The sequence below is a fragment of the Embiotoca jacksoni genome, unplaced genomic scaffold (assembly GCF_022577435.1).
Source record: "Embiotoca jacksoni isolate LCO1_2020_lvr unplaced genomic scaffold, fEmbJac1.0.p SCAF_5, whole genome shotgun sequence".
In the NCBI taxonomy this organism is placed as follows: Eukaryota; Metazoa; Chordata; class Actinopteri; family Embiotocidae; genus Embiotoca; species Embiotoca jacksoni.
This window is the reverse complement of record NW_027185403.1, coordinates 19349195-19366145: the sequence shown is the minus strand read 5'-3', so window position 1 is coordinate 19366145 and position 16951 is coordinate 19349195. Positions and strand designations below refer to the sequence as shown.

Genomic DNA, 16951 nt, shown 5'->3' with positions numbered 1-16951 from the left:
CCTGAGTGCAACATTGTGCATGCTTTTGAAGAGAATTTATAAGTACTGTTTTTCCCAATTTGTCCAATTGAGTGAATTGTTGAGAAGCAGTGTGATCTAGCAAAGAAAAAGCTAAAAACACTTTCGGTGCGCTACATTCGAAGGCTACCAGGTTAGTTTTTAACATTCACATTCATGTACAAAACAAACCTGCAAGATTGGCTTTGTGAGGTCTGATTTATTCAAGTTTTTTTAATGCTTGACTTTCCATGAGGGATGCTTCAAACCTCTGTATTATGGAGCTTTGACCATATGAACACATATGAAGCAGCGTGTTTCCAAACATATTTATGATTTGAAGAACTGAAGTAAATGTCTGGCAGCGGTCCTCCAGTCAAGGACGGCAGTCTGTCAGCAAGACTTACAGGGGATTGTGGGTCCAGCCACAGATATGAAGCCAGTCTCTGACACATCTGTCATCATGATAGCAGATGGGCCTGAGGTCAGGCCATGGTTGACCTAAGATCAACCCAGACTCCGACCACCGAGAGCAGCGGTACCTTTAGGGACCAGTGACTAAAGCTACACAAACACACACACACACACGCACAGCACTCAATCTACTGCTTGTTCACACACTTGACACAAACACACACAACTAAGGTAGCGCAAGCCAACACACCATCTGCCGCCCCTGTGTTTGAGTTCCAAATCGCAGTTATCAACAAAACACACAGAAGACCTCGAAACTACCCCGTTGGAGAAACCATTCCCTTTGAGGTTAGATGGAGGCCAGGTAAGTTGCTTATATTTAATTGAATATGACAGAAGGAAAATGGATTTCCTCACTTTTCACCAATTTCATTCACCTCACACTCTTCTAATCCTCTTCATCTCTCTACCCCTCTTCCAACCCACCCATCCACACCGTCTGCTATGACCTGGAATAATCACCTCTCTTTCCTACTCTAAGCAGCTTTTTTACACTTATCATCAAAGCAGGTTTATGGTGCTCCGTTCTCTGGCCTCATTGCTTTTCATAAATGTCATCGTCTGTCACTGGAGATCAATACAGATAAAACAATCGCACTCTGTGGGTCTCTCTTTCACTCGCTAGTAAGACGAGCGTTGTTCTCGACCCACACCTCTGCAGTTCTGTAAAATTTTTCATAATAGGTGTGTTAGCACAATGAGACAGTCTATAGCACTAAAAACACCCAATACCTCAGTATGTGTGTGTGTGTGTGTGTGTGTGTGTGTGTGTGAGTGTGAGTGTGTGTGTGTGTGTGTGTGTGTGTGTGTGTGCGTGCGTGCGTGCGTGCGTGCGTGCGTGCGTTTGTGTGTGTGTGTGTGTGTGTGTGAGATGAAGTAATATTCAAAGTTTAATTCAATTCAGATTTCTCATTTCATTGCACCTTACATTGTAAGAGAGAAACAATTCCCACGAGCAAGCATTGGCTACAGTGGAGTGGTAGCAAAGTTAGACCAATATATCACACATCTACTGCATGTATCAACATATGAATTTCTTGAAATTAGGAAATGATAGCTACTCAGCCTTTAAAAATGTTTATGTAACATGTAGCTTTGGGTTATAATGTCAACATTGTACATCACCAGCATTTAATGTTGTGAAATATCAATGGGTTTTTTAATGAATAAATCCCCAAAATAATTTCACATCAACTTTTGTGAACTTAAACCCACTTTTTCGTGCTGTTGACAGCAAGCCTGAAAGTCCAAAATGAAAGAGGCTGTCCTGCCCTACAATGCAGAAACACAGTATTGTTGGTCAAAACTGATCAGAATCAGACATTTTTATGTCACCCTTTACCATTAAAGTAGGTGTGATGAGTAATGTTTGACAAAAACATAATACAAATTCAAGAATTGTAAAACAAGGGTAAAAATTAAATGCATTTATGGTAGTTAGTGCTTGCTGGTGAAGCACCTTTACCTAAACACTCACTCACTTTTGCCTGTTTTCCAGAATTGAGTTTGTTATACTACACAAATGAAACAACAGTAAATGGTCTGCACTTATATAGCGCTTTGTCACCTTTGCAGTCTCAAAGCACTTTACACTGTTTCCCATTCACCCATTCACACACTAATGGAGCTGTCATTCAAGGTGTTTGCCATTAGAAATATATTCACACACAAGTTCACAAACCAAGGTGCCATTCAAAGTGTTCGTTTGCTATTAGGAGAAATTCAGGGTTCAGTGTCTTGCCACCTCGGCATGTGAACAGGAGTAACTGTAACTTTGTATAATTAGTGGGTGTCTCCCATCGCAGTAGAATATTTCTATGCTATCATATATCGGTCAGAGGACTGAAGGCTTTCAGACACATCACTGCAGTTCAGCTCTGTTCCCGGCAAAAACAATTGAATAATCTGAGGAATAATTGACGTGATCAGATCAATTCTGACAGGGTTGAATATTTTAAAACTATAGTGTTCAGACATTTTGGCATACATTTTTCCACATAACAAGTTTTAAGAATGAGTTTAAGCTTATTTTTTTGTATTGTTAGCAAAAAATAAAAGCCATCTAAAGCCTAAAGTGAATTCCCTCTGTTCATTTTCCTAATCTACCTTGTGCAACATGTATTTGCATCCATGCTATTATAATCAATTAAATCCTGTGAAAATAATTAGGCTGCCTGCAATATTTCTTAAATGCAATATAATAAACAGGAATGTTTGTTTACAAGTTTTTTTTTTTTAAAAAACTGTTAGACTTCACAACAAAGTGGAATGGAAATAAAAGAAAAGAAGTAGAGTGGGGAAATAGAAAGATTTACTGTATTTACGTACAACGTAAAATTACTTAAAATCTAGTACAACATAATTTTGTAATAGCCAATCAAATTTATATTATTTTACAAATGTGAAAAATGTCTTGAGTAGACTAATTGAAATCACATTAAATTGAAACTAGAGAGTGGAAGCTTCATTGGCATTGAGAATGAGTTGTGTGTAATGTTTTGCTTCCTGTATTTGGTTAAAAAAAAAAAATGCCTTTAATTTAAAATTTAAAAACACAATTATCTGTCTTTAAAATATTGTCATGAAATGATAGTTGTGGAGCAGCATTGGAATGTATTTGACCTAAACCTATCATGTGGTTTGTCAGTGTTCCCAATCAGGAAGTAAATGTTCACATTGTTATTAACAAGCTGAAAATGAACATGTTTGTGGCCTTACACTGATTTGCAGGACTTTTTTGCCATCACTGGCAGGATCATTTGAATGCCATTATGTCACAGAGCGCGAGAATGAGCTCAAGTTTATCTTGTTGGGACCGGTTGGTACCGGTTGGCAGAGTTGTGTTGGTCGACCCCAGAGCATTAGTTTCATCCAGTAATTTAGATGGAGAGTCAACCACAACTAAGGCGATGTGAATTTGGCAGCACGTTAAGTGTACCTATCGATAAAAAGTAATTTTCTTCCAACTACTTCAATTAGGCCACGATTTAACCAACACCAGCTTAAGCTAACTACAGTTTGGTGTTTCTCCTTAAAGCATTTACTTTCTTTCCAGTCATCCAATAACATAAAGTACAGGTATGTAGGAACACTGCTGTCAACATCTTTCCACCTTTCTCCCCCCACTAATCACTTTCCTGCTCAGACTGCTGCAGTCAATAGGAAAACCTGCTTATCCATTTATAATGGATATATTTTGTGAAAGATGTTACTTTTAGATCTGATTTTTACTGTCAATTATAAGCACATGTACAAATATACTAAAATACTTAGAATGGTTAAATTTGATCTGATTTTTCTCTTAAAAATATGACAATAAAGAAAGAGTACCTTTTCATTTTTTAGAAATATTGAATACAAGTATCATGATTTTGATTTGACAGATGTACATAAAAGTCCCTTCTCTTCTCTAAAAAACAAAATCAAATGGATCAATGAAGGAAACATGAACCCACCAAACAGTGTAGCCTGCCGAGACGCTATCCAACTTAGTGCTGGGTGGTGTGACCAAACATTTATGTCTACTTCCCTTACTTAATCATTTCAAGTCTGTAATATTTTGTGAATGACTCTCAGTTAAGTGACTTGATGTACTTCTTTTGTGCAATTTCTTAAATCACTAAAAGAACTATAACTAGAAGTATCACTGTATTTACACCTTATGACTTGGTAAATTTTGTTCTTAAGTCTTGCATGGCATAGGGACATGCATTCTGTTATAATACTTTCCTTGTGTGATGTAATTGTCACTATTACAGTGACTGAGTCCCATGTCGTGTCCAATGATTCTCCAAATAATGAAGATAAGTAGCAACATCCACATCAAGTTCACCACACCCAGCACAACAGTGTCTCCTGACAGGAGAACCTTTTAGATCCCTAAAAAGTTATCAGTTTCACCAAATTTCACTTTTCACCAATTTATGGTATATGGTATGTTATGTATGCTAAGTAAGTCTTATCCTCTTTCATCTGGGCTACTTATTGGACAGGTTACAGGGTAAGAATGCAACTGAGGTCCTCCATTTCCCCTTTGGATGGACAATTTTGTGACAGCCAGAATTATACAAACCAGTATGACACAAGGAAACTTTGTGCACACATTACATGACAGAACAAGAAATAATAGCACTGTGTGCATTTTTGAGCTTGTCAGAGTGCTTTATTATTGTTGCATCAATACTGTACTGAAATATCTCAATCACATGTTGTAATCACTCTGTAAAATTGGATATTGTATTAATGTGCTGTATTGTTATTGCTGTTAGTTAATATTGAGAACACCAATAATACAATGTAACCCAGATCAACATATCTGCCCTATGTCTATGTGGGTGTTCTTTAGGTTCTTCAGCGCAGACATACAGGCCAGTAATCGGCTCACATTCTTCATAGTCACCTTCTTGCTGGATGGTGAGTATGATTGTCTTGTGTTTGCACTGTAACAGAATGGCAACCTGTGTAGCTGTACACTGTCTTCTCACCTAATGTCACACATTGCTTGTAGGGAAAGAACATTAGGAAAAAGTTTGCCCAATCTGCTTCAAGCTCGTTGGGTGTGTTGCAATGGCAAGTTTTTTGCGATTTGGACACGCAACACATTTGCTAATAATAATACTATCAAATGCATCGCGTTTGTGGGTTTGTGGCAACCTCTGAATGACAACCCACCTCTGTGAAGCAGTAGGCAGAGAGAAAGCTTCGCAGTGACATTATTCTCTTCTCTGCAGAGAGCTCTGACTGAACTCTGCTCGAATCTACAGGCTTTTTTGTTTTCCATTGTCCGTGGCTGCTATGTGGGACCTTCAACTATTTCATGATCACCATGTCTAGGTTACAAGCGAGCTGAGCCAATATTAAAAGGTGACATGAAAACACTGCACACCACGAGCTTCCACAGTGCTGCAGACTCTGCCTCTCTTTAGAGGAACAGACTCCAGGAAGTGTGTGCTGTCCCTCCTTCACTGGACCCGTTTATTTCACAGGTATATAATCATGGCACGTTTAATATTCATTAACTTAAAAAAATTTAAAAAAAAAAGACGATCAGCGCTCGCTGCCTGCAATGCTTCCACTGAGAATGAGCATGTGGATTGAACATCTCTTCACCTTTCACCTATTATCGCAATGAACAGTTCTCAAGAAACAGTGTTTGCCCTGCTATTATAAGAGTTAGGTGCAGTTCCCAATTGCTTTCACGTTAACGGCTCTTAAGCCGAATGAACCGGGCCGAGGTCGAGCGAGTGGGAGGAAGGGAGATATTAAAACCCCTTCAGCTAGCGACTGTGGTAACGTGAGCCGACGAGTGTGAAACTGTAGTGAAGCCAGCGGCCGTTGGATTTTCGTTGTGCCTACAGTAGTTTAGGTAAGGTAAAGACGACCTCTCAGCAATGCGACGGTCCTGAAAGATACAAATGCAAAAATAGTACTGTAATCGTAAGAACGGACTGTGAGGGAGGCAAATCTACCGAAAGCTGAATATGATCGTAAAATAAATATATGTCAGAACAGCAATGCCTATGAGCAATGTAAAGGTCCCGAAAGATACATTAAAGTAGTATAAATATATATATACAAACAGCAATGCCTATGTGCAATGTAAAGGTCCTGAAAGACACTTATACATGTTTTTTTTCACATTCTTTTAGCTTTTTTATCCAATCAATTAGACAAATGTGGAAAAAAATTAATATCAAACTAATATTAGGGGTATTGTCAGGGGTGGATAAAGTATTTAGAGGTTTTAATTAAATAAAAAGTACTACTACCACAGTGAAAATACTCCACTACAAATAAAGGTCCTGCATTTAAAACCTTACTTGAAGGTTATCTGTGACAAGCAAAAGTACACACTGTGCAGTAAAATACTCAAAGTTAACTATTACATAATGTATTACATTTAACATTACTGCTAGATTATTATGTATGTTGTATTTTACTGGTGTAAAACTGTCAACTAATTTTAATAACTGCATGCTTGGGTAGTTTAATCTACAGCAATACTATTTAAAATCATCATATATTTACAGTATATCAGTATTGTCCTGTGAGAACCATGTCTGTAAATCCACCACTGGTTATTTTAGGTACAAAAATATAATTACAGGGTTAAGTGACATTCAATAAACATTATCAGTTGTTCAGTAGCTGTAATTATTGCTGGCTATAAATACACAGGTTTAGCAATTTATTCTACCTGCCATCATCCTTCAGCCTGAGACACGCGGGCAGTGAAGCCTCTCCATCTCCTCGATTAAATGATGACATTACATAAAATGAAAATGTCTGGTGACGTAGTCAAGCATGTCTTCACCGCTGTCCGCAGCAAGCTGTTCTCAAGAAAGGTGGACAACAATACTACAAGCCAGGAATCATACTGCCAAAGAGGGTATTTTCAACAGGCACTTCACGAGTTATATTGTATTCTACATATAAACTTTATACTGAACAGAATACTGTGGAAAATAATCCCATTTTAATCACCAACATTTTCAATAGTAACTGTAATTGAACTACATATTTTCTCTAAGTAAGTGTATTGGATTACAATTTGATTAATTGTATAGTTTAATTGTGTAACTCAATTACATGAAACTAGTTACTCCCCAATATTGGATTTAATTTAATATTTAACGGTTGTTTATCTTATCCAAAGATGGTCAGACAGCACTCATGTACAACAAAGAAAAGTATCAACTTTTGAGAAGAAACTGGAACAGCAAACAGCAAATGATTACTGGCCTAATGGTAGCAGCTTTGTCTGTTTTCAAAAGATTTGTGTTCTGTGGATTAAATGCACATGATGGTTGTCCATCTGGAACAGAAAAAGAATAGCATAAAATGGTGTGCACAACATGTAGAATATTTCCATTTGAGGGAATAGTGAAGTCAAAAAACAAACATTGACTTTTGGGTTTCATTATTTTACTCAATATAAAGATCATGTAGAATAGAGATTACACGTGAGAAAGATTGGAATAGGATGATTTTAAAAGATGAACAAAGCCACATTTCTCTTTAACACAAACTCTGTCTAACTTTTGTAGAAGGTAGTGCAAATAAAATTTAAAACAGCTGACTTGGAAAACATGTTTTCAGGCAGGGCCTTTAAGGGGAACCATAACAGAAGAAACTGTGTTGAGGGGTTAAAAATGATTAAAAAATATATATATATATATATTTATATATATATATTTGCTGTGGACAGCTTCCCTTTCAAAGTATCAGTATCATAATGGGTCTTCAAAAAAAACACAAGTGCCGTCTATACAAAATGAGCCCAGTCAAGCACCCTCCTACCCTCTAAAAATACACACAAACATCCACACCTGCCTATGCACCGATAAGACGTCAACCATTGCCGCTCCAAATACGTTTGCACACCAGCGTCGGTTGACTGCACTTCCTCATTGAACGATTTAAACAATTTATTCTGACGCAGAGCCGAATCCGAGGGGGAATTTAGATTGAGATTAAAAAAAAAGAAAACCTCAGACAACCTGAAAGCCTTGAGGGTGGGAAAGGGGGAGGACGGGTGGCTGGGTGGTTGAACCTGAGGCAGAGAGACAGGGAAATATATGAGCCTGTCACTCAACATTACAGCGTCACTACAAGCTGGACAATCATTAACACGACTAATGAACACTGCGGGGCCATGCTGCAGTACAGACCTTGCTCACGTACACTATAAAGCCACTGTGGGGAAAGTCCTGCGACAGCAATGATAGTTAACCACTGATGATGTATGTGTGTGTGTGTGTGTGTGTGTGTGTGTGTGTGTGTGTGTGTGTGTGTGTGTGTGTGTGTGTGTGTGTGTGTGTGTGTTGTAGAGAGAGAGAGAGCTAGAGAGCTTTTGTCTAATCTAAAGCCTAGCTCGAGCATACAACATATGTACAGCCCTATATTGCCTTACGGGCGCTATGGGTAAAATTAACTATCACAGTGTTTTTGACCATCCCTAAAGATCAATACAGCAATGAAAGTGTTGGGATTAATATTGGTGCTTTCACAAAATAGGTCCATGAGATGTTTGATAAATAATCCAAATTACATCACTTTACTGTATTGCTGCCTTTAAAAACAGGAAAAGACAACACTGATGTCATGTCATGATTTTAGTTTCCAATATCAGTATATCAAAATTATGACTGAATGCATGACCAAGCTTTGAACTGAGAGTGAAATGTTGACTTTGCACTCAATTAATTTTTTTTGCGTGTCTTTAACTTGAATTCGAAAAACATACTTTTGTCACTACCAACCTTCCGTATCAACTCTTGAGTGTAAAGGAGAACATCTGCTCTTATATAATCTGCAGGCTGAAGAATTTCCTGCCCGCTTATTGTATGATACAAAACAAAACTTTTACCCCACATGCCCAGGCTTGCAGACTGTTTGCGCCTTATTTTTTATTCGAAGGAACAAGTACGTAGTTGTTTGTTTTTATGCCTATGCTTGAAATCATGGACATTCTGACCTTGACTTGAGCGACCCCTTTAGGTCTTTGTGTAATACAGCATTTTTGGGATTCTCAATACACATACAGCTCTGGAAAAAAATTTAACGTTGAATTACTCACAAATATTTAAGTCAATGATCACAAAAAAGATTTAAGATAGACTAAATGTATTTTGTTTACAGTTTGTATTGTCTCGAAATAAAAAACAAAAATGGTTCAACCATGAACATAAATTAGACCGTTTCATTTAAATGAACAAACTAATCATTTTCAGATGGTATACTTTTTCAGAGTTGTAGATTGTAATTTAAAACAATTTTAGGCTTTACCATAACCTGATGCTATAAAGTGTATGGTGCTGTTAATAAGCCTTTTTTTCCTTTATTAATTTTGCTTGTTGGATGGTTTAGTGTTTATTTGCCAGGGCGCTAAATGCTTGTAAATGAAAGGACAAACTAAACCTAACAAGGTCATTTTCAGAACTGTGTAATGGTCACACCCAACAGCAAAAATCCTTGATTACAAACTGATCATCATGAGGTGGCATTAGTGTGTACAAGCCCCAAATATAGAAAAATATGTAACTGTGTAAGACATTTTTTGCTTGATGTAAGAAATCAACTGACTGTTTGTGAGATCAAGGTTATTTATTATCAGGGCTATTTGTGGACATTGAGAAAAAAAAATGGAAGCATCCTGACAACATCAAAAGTAATCAAGTTAGTTGGGGTTGAAATTAGAACTGGATTAGAAAAGGTTGTCTGTTTACCATAACCCACAAAAAACATCTCGGGAGCTAAAGTGTAGAAAAAACATAATGGAAAGAAATAATGCTGTGACTCAAATCATAAATGATTTCATTTTCATCTAAGTGTATGTACAAATCTGTACTAACTATGAGTCCATAGGATTGATAATTTACTACCTGAATCTTGTGCTGAGATTGTAGAAGGCAAAATTACCTTTGGTTAAATTACTTACTCCAATCACATCCCTTCAAAATTACAACATAATAAAGTATATAATTCTGCTATTCCAATGGATTCCTTCTGAAAATTATTATTTTTTTCTTAACCTTGACATAGTTTGTTTTTTACGCCTTTATTCATTCAAAAATTTTGACAAATTAAATCACATTATTCCAAAACTAAAAACTATATTAAGACAAACTTTAAAACATTCTTTATGTTACGTTTTATTTTGTATTATTTTATATCAAATCAGAGGATTCTTAGAGCCTTTATATCTCAATATGATAATCATAATATAATTCTTGCTGTACTGCTGGGACCATACAAATAAAATACAGCAGCCATGTCTGAAGGGTATGTGACGCATATCAGTCAGGGTGTTTCGAGTTCAGAATAGGAAAGTTTCAGTTCAGCTGAAAGGGCGTAGCCTAGTGGCGTTTTAGTCGCAAATATAACCAAGAGAATTCGTCCAACGAGCACACAACCACAACCAAAAATCAAGTTTAAATGACAAAATAATATTATTGAGAATTAAGTAGTAAACGACATTCATACATTGCGAGACATTTTTAATCTGCTGAAAAGTTGGGGGGGTTGATCTTTCCACTCCAGAGACCCTAAAACCGTGAAAATGACCAAACGAACCAAAAAGCTGCTCCTAGAAGTAATGGAAGTCGATCATAAAAAGAGGCAAAAAATAGCTCTCTTCACTGTGGGGCAAAATACAAGGCTATGTTAAAGCATGACTTTTCACTCTGCCTTCTTATCTCCGATTTGAGAGTCAAAGATCATCTAGACAAAGACTACAATTATGTCTCTTTTTTACTATATCTTATAATAAAACCAATGAACATAGCCTACCTGAAAAGAAAAGAACAAGGACAATCCCGAGGAGAATCATGCTTGCCTTGTTCGGGACACTCGGTGAGAGGTTAAAACGGGGGAATGAGGACTTTGTGCGTTCTTGGCTGGCTCAGGCAGCAGCACCGCGGAGCGCCCCGTAGAAAGAAACCCAGCTCGCCACTACAATCACCGCACCGACTATATCCGTGCGTCCACCTTTTACTCTCTGCCTGCGACGTAAAAGTCCATAAAGTTTCCAGTCATCAGATGGAAGAAAGGAGAAGCCTCGGATGAAGGAGCGAAGTACGCATCGGAGAGGCAGCCTCTGAGACTGTTTGTTTGTGCCAATGCTCCAGCTTTTGACACCGCGCTGCAATGAGAAATCATCTACTGAGTGGAAGAAATGTCAGGCGTCACCGGGTTGCAGCTCTGCCTGCAGACTGTCATCACGACACGGGATCCGTTTTCGAAAGAGTTCCGGTGTTTTCTGCAATCATGATGCCGACAGGCAAAGGAGGCTGGAGTTATTAACTGGTGATATCCCTCCTCCTTCTCCCCCTCAGATCATCATCACCCTAACGGACAGTCGGATAAAAATAGTCTTGTTGAGTTCAGTATAACGGACTAGTCCTATTGTATTGCGCTTTTACATTAATTTTGCATTTCTGTAATGTCGTCAAACTCTACATGCAATGTTATTGCAAGTGGCTATGCAAATCTGCAGCCCTAAAAAAAAAAACTATATTTATTCTCCCGTTTATTCATAAAATTACAAATATTTGTCAGCTATTGAATTCTTCTAATTAACAGTATGGCATTAAACCAAACAATTAAACTGAGAAATAATAGAAATCGCAAAAATAAACACTTTTGTATCGTCCGATATTCTAGATAAAAGCCCATTCAGGCCACAGACACCTATATCCTCAATGGAACAATTTATACAGAAAACATGTTGTTTTTACACAGTTTTTTGGTAAATAAACATCCTGTTTTCTGAAAAAATTATGTTCATATATCACTAAACTGTTTTCCATTGCATTATGAGGGTGGATCAATACTGGTCCTACAGTGCGTGATGTGCACAGATCAGTAGTAAGTTGTAAGTATTCAAAATTTTGTTGCTTGATCAAAACTAAGTTCCTCACATTTTTGTGAGCACTGGTCTGTGCTCCCCAAATTGCCGGCACAGAGGCATAACAAATTGTTGAATAGTGTAAATCACGGCGCACACATGGGATTTTATTAATGTTACACATAGAGCAAATCTACATACATACGTTTGGTTTTGCAGCTTCCACTGTTTTTTTGTTTATTTGCTTTGACTAAATTATGAGCTAACACATAACAAATTAAATGGCATTTATCGTACGGTTTTGTTTTTTGTATTTTGCTATTTTTTTCTTTGGTATTGTCAGTATTACAGTTGTAGATGGTGTCGAGCAGAGCAGAGCAGATATGGAGCCTGGCTCTGTGGCTGTGCTGTTCCTCATCCACAGTACCGTAGTGTGAGCAGTTAGGTGCACTGCTGGACTGGATGATTGTGTAAATGGAGGAGAGAGAAGCTTGTGGAGACACTTTTATGGCCGACCAAGCATAAATATCAGTTACACAGTGGGAAACTTTCACATATACCCAACACATGAATACACATGCATGTAGACTGTCTACCATCATATGTGCTTACTTTTCCTCACATACAATTTTTATAATTGGATATGGATAAAGCTGAGATGGCACCCTAGTTTTATGGATGACCATCTGCAGAATGCAAATGCTTGAGTGTCACAGATTAGTTTTACTTACAACAGGGGAAAAAACAGAAAATAGAAATTGAACTGAACTATCTGGTTTTTGATTTGCTTTGCACATAATCATAAACATGAGATCAGCAGAAAGCAGAGCAACAGGGGGGGCACGGAGACTATTGCAGCACAATGGTTTTGTTCATGAACTAATGTCTTTTCTCGGTTTCAATTACGAATCACAAACTGTAATCAGGAAGACCATTTTAAGGATGACAGGCAAATACACACATAGAACATAGGACATTCTACACACATAGAAGTGTTACAACCTTGCCCCATGAAACAAATTACATTCCTCTTGGTGCACACCCAGAGGTCATTCAACCTCATGGCCTGTTGAGCAGCAAGCTGTTCAGCTAATCAGTGAAGAGCTTCCTTTCCCTGGGGAGAGGCATATGGTGAACAGCAATGTGACATCACAACAAATAACAACCACAGTGACATCACAATAAAGGCTTTGCAGTGGCCTCATAAATCTCTTTGAGACCACATCTGGCTCCACTAGGAGGTCTATTGCCAAACTGGCTGTATGGCCTGGATATACAGCTATCAGGCGGTAAGAATGTCTGGTGATGATACGTTGAATAATGTTAAAGGTAGATGAACAAATTTACTGGTGAGCATGTTTTTTACAGTCTCAAATGATAAATTGCCTTCATGTGCACACATTAAAGGTAAAACTACATTGACAGAGTAAAATTCAATTTACTCTCCAATTTTTATTTACAGCGTCAAATTAATTATCCCAAACTTAAGTTCTTCTTAAGTCCTGACAACAGAATGGACACAGGAGGTTAATTCACAGCTTCGATCATCATTAACACCAGTGCACTCTTTTTAAATCTAATTTCATACATTTTCTTTATCTTATTCTATTTAATTTGAATTATAGTGTGCATTTTTTATACTTATACTTTAACTACCTCTATTTTTATTCTGTCATTTGTATTGCTTTTGCCATATCTTCCATGTTGCTGTAACAAAACAAACAAAAAATCCCCCTTGCGGGATCAATAAAGTCAGTCTATCTATCTATCTATCTATCTGTCTGTCTGTCTGTCTGTCTGTCTGTCTGTCTGTCTGTCTCTCTCTCTCTCTCTCTCTATCTCTCTATCTATCTATCTATCTATCTATCTATCTATCTATCTATCTATCTATCTATCTATCTATCTATCTATCTATCTATCTATCTATCTATCTATCTATCTATCTATCTATCTATCTATCTATCTATCTATCTATCTATCTATCTATCTATCTATCTATCTATCTATCTATCTATCTATCTATCTATCTATCTATCTATCTATCTATCTATCTATCTATCTATCTATCTATCTATCTAAAGTCTGAAACTGGCAGTACTGAGTGACAGTTTGGCCAGAGGGCATCTGCCTGTTTCTCACCTCTGCCTCACCTTACTGCCAAAACAAAACAATGATGACCTGCTGTTCATTAACAACTGGAGGTTTGTGTCCCTGCTATGCACTGATTATAAGCTCCTCTCCAAAGTGTTGGACACCAGACTGAGTAAAGTCACAGAACGAGTGGTTCATCCTGGTCAGACCTACTGTATACGTGGCAGATTGATCTCTGGCAACATTATTCTAATTTGAGACTAATTGAAAATGCCCAAGTTGTTTGGCCTCGAGTTTGGAATTCTATCAATTGAGCCTGTCAAATAATTATTTATAGCAAAACTTGAGTGCCTTTGGTTTTGCTCCTGTTTTTTTTGTCAAAATGGAGGGTTTATAGTGTGACATTCAAAGTATGTTGAAGATTAATGATGTTTACATCGCTTGCTCTCAGATCCAAAGGGAAGTTAGATGGGGCAATGCTCTTTCTGGCATGTTGTATTCTTGGAGCCTTTGTTTCACAAACTTAGATCTTACCTCGCTGGCCTGACCATCTCAGATTGTAATACACCTTTAAAGCTGTTGGCCTATGCAGACTGTCACGCGCGTGCTGAGGCCCTGCTCATCCTTCTCTCACAGATTTACAGACACTATTAAATGTAATTTTCCTCTAGTTTGAATCTTTTTTATTATTATTATTTTTATTTTTAAAGAGTGTTTTCTTTGGGGGGTGGGACTGAATATTTTTTTCTTGCTATCAGTGGGGTCTTGATTTTTTTTATTTTCCTTTCTTTTTCTGGAAATATCCTCAAGACAATTTTTGGGGGACTTGGGATGTGCTGCAATGTAAATAAAATTGTTTTCCTTTTCCCCTCACTAACTGTGCATTTTTGTGTTTTTTCTGGAACTGTGAATCTGCAGATCAAACAAACTGATTATGGCCACATAGGACTTTGCTTGGCTTTATTTCGAGTTCACGTATTTTTTGACTGTTGATGTAGTTTTCTTTGAGGTTCTATTCAATTCTTCATTATTCACTCAGAGGTATTGACACTTACAGATGCCTCTCAGATATTGGCATTTATAGGTGTAAACTCTTTTGAGAGTGGTCCTACAGTTTGGTTATTGATCCCTGTTACCAAGGTGTTACCAAAAGTTAATGTTTTTACAAAAACAGATCCCCACGAGTTCCCCCTCATTTTATAGTTTGACATGTAACGTGTAAAGTTTTATAGACATCCCTTTCATAATGTTGGCTTAAAGGAAAAAACACTCTTTAAGCATTTTTGCTGTAATACCACTAGTGGTCACTAGATCAAATTAGCAGAAAGACAGTGGCAGAACTGTAAATGGCTCTCCCAATAAATCTGTGCTCACTACACTTGTGTAGACACTGTGGTAGTTTGTCAGGGCTGACTGATTAAAATTTGACTATTTTAAATATTGAGTTATGGCCACAAATGCCACAGTTGTAAGGTCACAGTTACCTTTGACCACCAAATTCAACTCAGTTCATCATTGAACCCATGTAAATGTCAGTGCCAAATTGAGTTTGGCACTGACCATAGGTGAGGGTAGGAACGTAGATCACCCAGTAAACTGAGAGCTTCGCCTTCCAGCTCAGCTCCCTTTTCACCAACACGGTCCGGTGCAGCACCTGTTGTGCTGCTGCAGCCGCATCGATCCGGCGGTTGATCTCCCGCTCCATCCTCCCCTCACTCGTGAACAAGACCCCGAGATACTTAAACTCCTTCGCTTGAGGCAGGCACTCCGTCCCCACCTGGAGGGAGCAATCCACCGGTTTCCGGTAACCCTCATCCCCGCTGCTTCACACTTGGCTACAAACCGCCACAGTGAGTGCTGGAGGTGGCGGTCCGAAGAAGCCAACAGGACCACATCGTCTGCAAACAGCAGAGATGAGATCCGGAGACCCCCGAACCCAACGTGCTCCTTCCCCCGGCTGCGCCTAGATATCCTGTCCATGAAGGTCACAAACAGGATCAGTGACATAGGAAAGCCCTGGCGGAGGCCAACACCTACTGGAAACGAGTCTGACTTATTGCCGAGAATACGAACATGGCTCCTACTGCGGTTGTACAGAGCCCGTCTTATTGACATTGAACTTTAATCACCAAAATTCATACACGTCATCATTGCATTCAAGTGAACATTTGTGCCCAATTTGAAAGTCCATCAAGGTGTTCCTGAGATATTGTGTTCACAATAAATGTGAAAGATGTGAGGTCAGAGCGACCACAACCATTGACCACAAAAATCAAATCACTTCATTGCTAAGGCACAGTGAACATTTGTGAGAAATTTTAAGAAACTACCTCCTCAAATATCACTTTCACGAGCATGGGTCAATGTGAGGTGATCGTGACCTTGGCCTTTGACTACCAAAATGTTCAGTTCATTGTTACTAAGTAAACGTTTTTGCCAAGTTTGAAGAACTTCTCTCTGGATGTTCTATTGCATTCACAAGAACAGGACAGGTGGCACAGGCTAGGATATATGCGTGGGTGTCATTATCGAGTGACGGCCACCAGAAGGAGCGACAGAGCCAGTTGATGGTATGTCGTATCCCTAGGTGGCCGGAGAGTCGGGAGTCATGAGCCCACTTCAGGACTTGGGAACGGACAGAAAGAGGGACGAACAGGCGACCAGGAGAACCACCTCCCGGATCAGGCTGGGTGAGTTGAGCCTCCCGGACCGCGGACTCTACTTCCCAGGTGAGAACCCCCAGTATGCAGGTGGGAGGCACAATGGTGTCAGGGGCTGGACCTCCCTCGTCTGGGGAAAACTGAGGGGAGAGGGCATCGGGCTTGGTGTTCTTATGTCCTGGACGGTAGGTGATGTAAAAGTGCAGCGGACAAAAAACAACACCCAACGAGCTTGGCGGGAGTTGAGTTGTCGGGCGGCGTGTATGTACTCAAGGTTTCTGTGGTCGGTCCACATGATGAAGGGGAGAGCTGATCCCTCCAGCCAGTGTCTCCACTCCTCTAAGGCCAGCTTGACCGCCAGTAGCTCGCGGTTGCCCACATC

At 38.8% G+C, this 16951-nt stretch overlaps 1 protein-coding gene across 1 annotated transcript in view; it reads right to left on the bottom strand.

Moving 5' to 3' along the window:
- The window catches only part of LOC138211224 (GDNF family receptor alpha-4-like), a 67074-nt gene extending 55848 nt beyond the window's left edge, over positions 1–11226 (bottom strand). Inside the window, exon 1 of the mRNA XM_069170961.1 lies at positions 10762–11226. Within this exon, the coding sequence (XP_069027062.1) occupies positions 10762–10801 (40 nt within the window). The 5' untranslated portion in view covers positions 10802–11226. The remainder of the gene's footprint in view (positions 1–10761) is intronic.
- Between the last annotated feature and the right edge of the window lie 5725 nt (positions 11227–16951).